General features: G+C 51.9%; 1 protein-coding gene across 5 annotated transcripts in view; it reads right to left on the bottom strand.

Annotated features, from left to right (window-relative positions):
* Nucleotides 1-1,223: 1,223 nt before the first annotated feature.
* Nucleotides 1,224-8,956, bottom strand: part of ADAMTSL2 (ADAMTS like 2) — a 31,355-nt gene continuing 23,622 nt past the window's right edge. For all 5 annotated transcript variants that reach the window (XM_033077409.2, XM_033077412.2, XM_033077410.2 and 2 more), the window contains exons 16-19: nucleotides 7,090-7,260; nucleotides 5,544-5,720; nucleotides 4,139-4,283; nucleotides 1,224-2,668 (exon numbers count right to left, since the gene is read on the bottom strand). In XM_033077409.2, coding sequence (XP_032933300.2) covers nucleotides 2,550-2,668; nucleotides 4,139-4,283; nucleotides 5,544-5,720; nucleotides 7,090-7,260 — 612 coding nt within the window. In that variant the 3' untranslated portion in view covers nucleotides 1,224-2,549. The remainder of the gene's footprint in view (nucleotides 2,669-4,138; nucleotides 4,284-5,543; nucleotides 5,721-7,089; nucleotides 7,261-8,956) is intronic.

Genomic DNA, 8,956 nt, shown 5'->3' with positions numbered 1-8,956 from the left:
AGCATCCCTGCTCCCAGTAATGCCATCTACAGCCTCTGGCTGAGGGCTCCGTGGCACAGGGGTCACACAGCACACTTTGGGATGGAGGAATGTGGATAATCAGCATCCCTGCCCCCAGTAATGCCATCCACAGCTTCTGGCTGAGGGCTCTGTGGCACAGGGGTCACACAGCACACTTTGGGATGGGGGAATGTGGATAATCAGCACCTCTGCTCCCAGTAATGCCATCCACAGCCTCTAACTGAGGGCTCTGTGGCACAGGGGTCACCGTGTGTGTGCCCACCCCTTGCATGCACAGTTTTACATACGTTTATCTGTTTGGGAGGGGTTTTTTAAACAAAAATCAAATTAAAAAAGACACTTTCCACCCCATCCAGGATAGTGTCAAAACGCTTTTAAATTCAGTCAAAACCTCCAATTTGCATTTTTCATTGAGCCATTTCCCACAGCTGGGTAGCCTGGCTGTGGCACCAGCTCTGTCCCACCCTGGATCCAGCAGGGACAGCCCTGGCAGAGCAGCAGGCACAGAGCTGCTCCCCAGGCGTGTCCCTGTGCACCAGGAGTGCTGCAGAGGAGCCCTGGGGGTTCTGCAGAGATTTGGAGAGGAATTGCAGCCCTGAAGGGACTCCTGCTCTGGTTTTCTCCCTGCTGTCCCCATCCCTCACCACCCTCCATGTGACAGCACACCCTGTTTCTCCTGGACTGGGCATTATTCAGGTTAAAAGCATCACCTGGGGATGGCTGCCGAGGATGGACTGGCTGCACAGAGACTCTGATGGCCTCAGCGCTGAGCTCCAGGGGGATTTTCCTTTTTTAAAGCTGTTCTGGGAAGAAGCAGCCATGGCTGCAGCCCCCGGGGCTCATGGACACTGTTTGCAGCCCAGCTGGGTGTTTTACTTCGAACCACGAGGGCTTTTAATTCCACAGGAAACCTTTTGAAGTACGATTCAGTCTTTGCAAATGAGTATCTTCAGTTTTCTGGGGGGGTTCTGTTTGGGGTGGGGAGGGCTGGGGTTTGTTTCATACGTGTTTAATATTCCAGGTTTGGTCCTTGTGGTCCTGCACGATCCCTCTGCTGCAGAGGGGTGCAGCCACTCTGACCATGCTCCCATGTACAGTTCCCACTGGGGTTTGTTCCCATGCCTTGAGCCCTTCTCTTCCCCTTTTTCGTGATTTCTCCCACCCAATCTTCCTTTCCTCCTTTTTTTCCTCGTTTCTTTGCCTTGTAGCTTGGAAATTCAGCAAACGGTTGGCTTTCCCTCACCTGGTGATCTGTTGTACAGAACTTTGGGAATCTGAGATGGGGGAGGGAAAAAGTCAAAAAAGAAAAAAAAAATAAATTACTTTGACATGGGTTTTGAGGTTTGTTTTTCTTTTTTTGCCCCTGCATCTGTGGTGGTGTTTGCAAAGCTCTCAGGAGCTCCCTGCTGCTGAGGGTTGCAGCAGCACTTGGGGTGCACACACAGAAGTTTGGGGGATGCACAGAAATTTGGGGGGGGTCACAGCAGTAAAAACACAGAGCAACAACCCCTTGGGAGCTCAGAAAGGGCCTTTTCTTACTGGCACCATATGAAATCTCTTTGCTGCCAAACCCCTGAGGAGCTTCGGGGCTGCAGCTTCTAAAGCCCCAGAACCCCAAAAGTCCCCAAATCCCCCCACTGTTGGGACTTTTCCTTGTATCACTGCCCAAGGAGATGTGATTCTCCTGATTTAAAGCTGCTCTGCCTCCCCTGGGCACCAGCAAATCACCAATTCCAGAATTCTCAGCAAATCACCAATTCCAGCATTCCCAGCAAATCACCAATTCCAGCATTCCCAGCAAATCACCAATTCCAGCATTCCCCGCAAATCACCAATTCCAGCATTCCCAGCACTCCACTACAAACTGGAGAATAAAACAAAATACCACCATAAATATGACAACTTTATTAAAATATACATATGAGTACAAATTAATGATTATATGGATAGAGTTCACTGTCTGTAAACAAATATATTAAAAAAGAGCACGTCTTTTTTGTGATATAAAGTGCAGTTATGTTTCCATATTATATACAATATGTCAGCATCGGGGGAAGGGGTGTTGTAAGGACTATGAAACTAACATTTGATTATAAGATAAAATTCTCTGAAAAAGTATACACCTACATATTACAAAAAGGGGTTTGAGTTCATTTAACAAACGAGGACCAGCTTCCCACCACGTTAATTCAGCTAAGGAGAGGATAAACCAGGAGAGAGGCACCAACCCCATTCTGTGAAGGGAAACTTGCACTTCCCAGAGTTCACACCAACCCCAACCTTGCACCGAGGGAGGAAAGGACAAAACCTTGTGTGTAGCTGGATTTTGGGGGGGAGGGAATCAAATATACACCACTTTATGTACAGCTCTGATCCCAGGGGGGCTCCCCACGTCCAGCAGCGCTGTCCCTCTGCTCAGGACCAGGAGAGGAGCTCTGCTTCGGTGGGGACACAAAAACCAGGCCTAAAGCATCCTTGTCAGCAGCTGTGGGATGTGGAAGGTGGAGCCCTGGCTGGGCAGCCCTGCCCTAGGAGTGGGGTGCCCGGCAGGAGCGGCAGCAGGCTTTGCTGTAGTACCAGTGGCTGCACAGGTTCACCTTGATGGCCAAGGCACAGTTGGTTCCTGCCTGGTCCTGGCAGCTGTCGTCTGGGGGAGAGAAAACACAGGGCATGGCAGGGAAAAGGAAAAGACACAGAGATCTCCCTGCCAAATATTCAGCCAAAGCCCTGAAATACCCCCCTGCCACATAGTGAGCCATTTATCAGCCTATAGGGAACCCTCTGCCACATAGTGAGCCATTAATTCAGCCCTGCCACATTGTGAGCCATTAATTCAGCCCATAGAGACCCTCTGCAACATAGTGAGACAAATATTCAGCTCATGGGGACCCCCCCTGCCACATAGTGAGCCTTTAATTCAGCCCTGCCACATAGTGAGCCATTCCTTCAGCCCACAGGGACCCCCTGCCACATAGTGGGTTATACTGGTTATACTGGAGGGGGTTCAGGATGCTCTGGGATGCACTGGGAGTGGCTTTTGGGGGTACTGGTTTATACTGGGAGAAGAAATCATGAGGCTCTGAGATCTACTGGGAGTGACTTCTGGCGCTGCTAGACTTACTGATTTCTACTGGTTTATACTGGGGAAGTGCTCATGAAACTCTGGGACCCACTGGGAATGATTTGAGGAGTACTGGTTTCTACTGGGAGGTGCTCAGGACACTCTGGGAGCCACTGAGAATGATTTTGGGTGGTTCCATGCTTACTGGTTTATACTGGTTTTTACTGGGAAAAGTTCCAGGGGGTTGCCACAAAGTGAGCCATTGGTCACCCCATAGGGACAACCCTCCACAAAGGGAACAGAGTAGCCCTGCCACATAGTGAGCCATTTAATCATCCTATAGCGACCTCCCTGCCAAATTTTGAGCCAAGGCCACTCCCCATATTCAGCTATGAGAAAGTGGTTATAGACTAGAAAAAGAAAAAAAAAATAAACAACTGTGAGCTCATGGATTTATACTCATAGGATTTATACTTATATATATATATATATCTTGTTTAAAATCCATAGGATTTATGAAACCAGGCTGCTCCCAGGGCAAGGTGGCCACGAGGCAGCTCCCAAGCTCCATGCCCCATCCCAGATCCCAAGGGAATGGGCAGCCCAGAGCACCCAGGGCTGAGCCAGGAGCTGGCCCCAAATCTGTCTCCCATTTTCATGCTTTTCTCCCACACTGTCCTTATTCCCAAATCCTATTAAAGGATTAGAACTGCGTGTTTGCTAAAGATCACAGGGACTCTGAGCCAGCAGATAACGAGATAGTTACAAATCCCACAGGACACCCAAAGACTAAAAATCATTAAAATGATGGCACAGACAGAACTTCCTCAGCTCTAGCAGGAATCTTACAGAAGCAGCACCCAAATCAGCTCTCCAAAGGCCCCTTTTATCTTCAGGTCAGAGCATGATGCTTTGAGCTCTCCTCTCAATTTGTCTGCAGAAAGAGCTGGTGCACAGCCCTGTGTCACTCAGGCACAGAGGGAGAGCTGTCCCTGGGATGATTATCCAGGTGGGGGCAGTGGGAGATGAGGGATCCATGGGAAATGCAGGGCTCACCTGGGGGCTCTGTGGGGCAGGGCTGCAGGTCACAGGTCTGTTTGCCCACGGGCTTCACCAGGGGGTCACAGCCCCGCACGATGTCCTTGCCTTGGTAGCACTTCACATCCCGCATCCTCACGCCGATCCCGCAGGTTTTTGTGCACTGGGGGACAGAGGGAGGGGTGAGGCAAGGCCCTGCCATGCCAGGAGACTGTGCTGAGGCAGGATCTGCTCCTTAGGGCAGGAGGAGAATGTCACATCCCCATGGCACCCTGCTGTCCCCTTGCTCTGTGTTTGCTGCCAGCACCGTCAGCTTCTGCCCTGGGGCAGGAGGATGTGGTCCCATCCCTGTCACTGAACCCTCCCTCCTCCTCTGCCCTTCACAAACGGGCTGGGCCAGTCCAGGTGATGCTCTGTAGGACATGGGTGGCCATGGAACCCCCAGAGCAGCAGGAGTGGGGTCTCTGGGCCCAGCACTCACTGCCTGCTGCCCTTTGGATGCCTCGTGGAGCTGGGATTGCAGCAGGGCTGCTTTGGTTAATTAGAGGGTTTGCAAGATGGAAATGGAGCTTAAATCAGGGAGGCTGCATCCAGGAGGGCTTGCAGGAAGCCCACGCTTGCTCAGCTTGCACTCTTGGCCTTTTGGAACCTCGGCTGCCTTTTTGGTTGTGCAGGGTGATGGGCATCCCATCACAGCATCCCCAAATTCTGCATCCCTGGGGCAGCCACCCCGTGAGCTCCATGCACACCCCCAGCCACACTCCCAGGCACCAGAGAAAAAATAAATTTAAAAAATAAAGCTCCAGCTGTCCCCAAACACCCCAGTCTGAGCACAGCCAGCCCCAGCTGCACCACAGCAGGGTGCAGCAAAAACACCCAGGGTGTTTCCTGCAGAGACTCCCCCATCTCCTGGGGGTTCTGCAGGCAGGTGACCCTTGGGACAGCCCGTGTGGATGATACAATTCCTCCAAAGCCATCTTCCCCTGCCCTCTGGAACTTGCTATAATAGATAAGGTATCCTAGATACCAAGGCTGAGCCAAACTCCTTAAGAATTTGGTCACACTCTAACACCTTGGAAGATAATTGGTTAGAAATTAGTTTGTGTAATTGGTCAGTTCACCTTTAGAACTTCTCACTTAGATTGGATGCTGTTCTTTGTATAAACTTTTATTGGCTGTAGTTTGAATCCCCCCTAAACTTATAAATATGGCTGTCTGCCCTTTGCTCTGAGAGAATCCTGCTTGACTACCCTTGGCATGAAATAAAGACTCTTGTGGAACTCGTCAAGCAAGGCTTCCAGTCTTTCTCTGCTGGCTAAATGTGAGCTTTACTGAGAGACTGCTAAATGTTAGCACTCTCTGGTCCTGGTAAATACCACCAGGGAACCAAAAAGAAAGTCACAAGCCCGGATTTGGGGCTCACCTCGGACCAGGGGGTGGTGTACCACTTGAAGCAGGGCCTCTCGAAGCACGTGCTCTCCTCCACGGGCTTCTTGGCCACGTCACAGTCAGAGGGGCTGCGGGTCTTGATCTTGCCATTGACAATCTCCAGGCAGAGCACGATCCTCTTCTTCACACCCCGGCCACACGTCGTATTGCACTGTGGGGTCACCAGCAGGGCCAGCTGAGTCCTGCACACCCCATCCCTCCAGGGATCCAAATCCCAGGATCTGCACTCCCCCACTCCCAGTCCTGCACAACCTATCCCACTGAGAGCACCCCAAATCCCAGGATCTATACTTACCCATTCCAATCCTGCACATCCCACCCTTCTATGGCACCCCAAATCCCAGGATCTGCACTTACCCATTCCCAATCCTGCACACCCCATCCCTCTATGGCACCCCAAATCCCAGGATCTGCACTCCCCCACTCCCAATCCTGCACACTCCATCCCTCCAGAGCACCACAAATGTCAGGATCTGCACTTACTCCCAGTCCTGCACACCCCATCCTCACTCCTCCAGGGCACCCCAAATCTCAGGAGCTACACTAACCCACTCCCAATCCTCCACACCCCACCCCTTTATGGCACCCCAAATCCCAGGATCTGCACTTCCCTACTCCCAGTCCTGCACAGTCCATCCCTCTATGGCACCCCAAATCCCAGGATCTGCACTCCCCCGCTCCCAATCCTGCACACCCCATCCTTCCAGAGCATCCCAAATCTCAGGATCTGCACTTACTCCCAATCCTGCACACCCCATCCCACTGAGAGTACCCCAAATCCCAGGATCTATACTTACCCACTCCCAATCCTGCACACCCCATCCTTCCAGAACACCCCAAATCTCAGGAGCTGCACTCACCCATTCCAGTCCTCCACGCCCCATCCCTCCAGGGCACCCCAAATCCCAGGATCTGCACTTATCCACTCCCAATCCTGCATACCCCATCCTCACCCATCCAGGGCACCCCAAATCCCAGCAGCTGCACTTCCCCACTGCCAATCCTGCACACCCCATCCTTCCAGGGCACCTCAAATCTCAGGATCTGCACTTACTCCCAGTCCTGCACACCCCATCCTCACTCCTCCAGAGCACCCCAAATCTCAGGAGCTGCACTTCCCCACTCCCAGTCCTGCACACCCCATCCCTCCAGGGCACCCCAAATCCCAGGATCTACACTTACCCATTCCAATCCTCCACACCCTATCCCTCCAGGTCACCCCAAACCTCAGGATCTGCACTTTCTCACTCCCAATCCTGCACACCCCACCCCTCCAGGGCACCCCAAACCCCAGGATCTGCACTCACCCGCTCCCAGTCCTGCACACCCCATCCTCACCCATCCAGGGCACCCCAAATGCCAATCCTGCACACCCCATCCCTCCAGGGCACCCCAAATCTCAGGATCTGCCCTTCCCTAAATCCCAATCCTGCACACCCCATCCCTCCAGGACACCCTAAATCCCAGTCCTGCACACCCCACCCCTCCCGGGCACCCCAAACCCCAGGATCTGCACTCACCCGCTCCCAGTCCTGTGCCAGCCAGTGCGAGGGGCAGTTCTTGTCCCCGCAGGGGTGGATGGCCAGGGGTTTGGTGTCCAGGTTGCACTGGGACTCGGGCACCACGCGCCCGTCGCTGGTTTTGCAGTACACGTGCCGGATCATCCTGCCCTGGCCGCAGCCGCCGCTGCACTGCAACCACAGCGGGCACTCAGCATCCACCCTGAGCGTGGCCATGCTAAACCAGCCTGAGCCTTAAACGTGTCTGAGCAAGCCTAAAGCACAGTCTGTGTCCAGTGCACCACCCAAAATTTATTTAGTTGGTTTTGTCCATATTTTACTGCTTAAATGCTTTTCTCTGTGCTTTACTTTCCCATACCTAGCTGTTTTTCTGCATATTTCTTAGTTTAAAGCAAGGTTTATAACAGATATATGAATAAAATAATTTTTAAAAATTTTTCTGTAACTTGTTTAAAACCCTTCAAGGTTACTAAAATATAAACTATGAGAAAAAAAGAGAATAAAAACCAGCATGCCAAAATCAAAAAACCTAAAATAAAAATAAAGGCTGAAAAGACCTAAACAGTGACCAATCACCTAATCCAAAGAGCTCATACAAGGCATGTGGACAGGATAAAAGCACCAATCAAAAAATGCATGATCACATAAACAGTAGTCTTAGAATGTATAATTAAAGCTAAATGTAAAAAATAAATCAGCTTCTACATAATCATGTTAATTTAATGTCCAAAAATCCAGTGTCTCTCCTGCACCTGAGCCATCCTACAGCAGGGACAGAGCTCCTACAGCAGGGACAGAGCCCCCACAGCAGGGACAGAGCCCCCAGAGCAGGGACAGAGCCCCCACAGCAGGGACAGAGCTCCCACAGCAGGGACAGAGCCCCCACAGCAGGGACAGAGCCCCCACAGCAGGGACAGAGCCCCCACAGCAGGGACAGAGCCCCCACAGCAGGGACAGAGCCCCCACAGCAGGGACAGAGCCCCCACAGCAGGGACAGAGCCCCTACAGCAGGGACAGAGCCCCCACAGCAGGGACAGAGCCTCCACAGCAGGGACAGAGCCCCCACAGCCTCAGCTGCCTCCCCACACTCGCCTTCCCCAAATTTCTGAGGGATTTTTGGGGCTTGGCTTAAAAACATCTCAGTGGATCCTTCCTGCAGCCAACAGGGATTCCAGCATCACAGAATCCCACACTGGGCTGGGAGGGACTTTAAAAATCACCTTGTTCAACCCCCTGCAATGAGCAGGACACCTTCCACCATCCCACCTTTTTCCAAACCCTGTCCAACCCAGCCTTGAACGCTCCCAGGGATGGGACATCCAAAATTTCTCAGGGCAGCCTGTGCCAGCACTTCTTAGGGTGAGCAAAAGGGGAAGCACCACGAGCAGGGAACCCCAGGGTGGCCCCCAAAGAGGCCAAGGCAAAGGGGACCAAGGAAAGTGGCTGCAAATATTCATCCCCCAGTGCCCGGAGCAGCCGGTGCTCCCCTGGCTGCTCTTGCAGAGAATCTCGGTGTTTCCTAGCACTGCTGCTGCCATGGAAACTACTTATTTTTAGCTGATGTGAATATATCAAATTTGGTAAAAATAGCTTGGGATGGAGGGGGTCTCATGAGCAGAGTTGTGCAGGAAGGGAAAAAGCCGGGGGGGAGAAAAAATTAAAAAGAGAGAGCAAAAGAGAATAGAAAATAAGGAGGAAAGAAAAGTAGGGAAAGGGAGGAAAGAGAAAAGGTAAAGGGGATAAAGGAAGAAGAGAAAGAGGGAAAGGGGAAAATAAAGGGAAAAGAGTTAAAAGGTTCAATTTCTGGGCATGGAGCATCAGCATTGCCAAGGAATGCTGCGCAGCAGACAGACAAGAGGATTCTGAC

Source organism: Catharus ustulatus, chromosome 21 (genome assembly GCF_009819885.2).
Source record: "Catharus ustulatus isolate bCatUst1 chromosome 21, bCatUst1.pri.v2, whole genome shotgun sequence".
In the NCBI taxonomy this organism is placed as follows: domain Eukaryota; kingdom Metazoa; phylum Chordata; class Aves; order Passeriformes; family Turdidae; genus Catharus; species Catharus ustulatus.
This window is presented reverse-complemented; position numbering and strand designations above follow the sequence as displayed.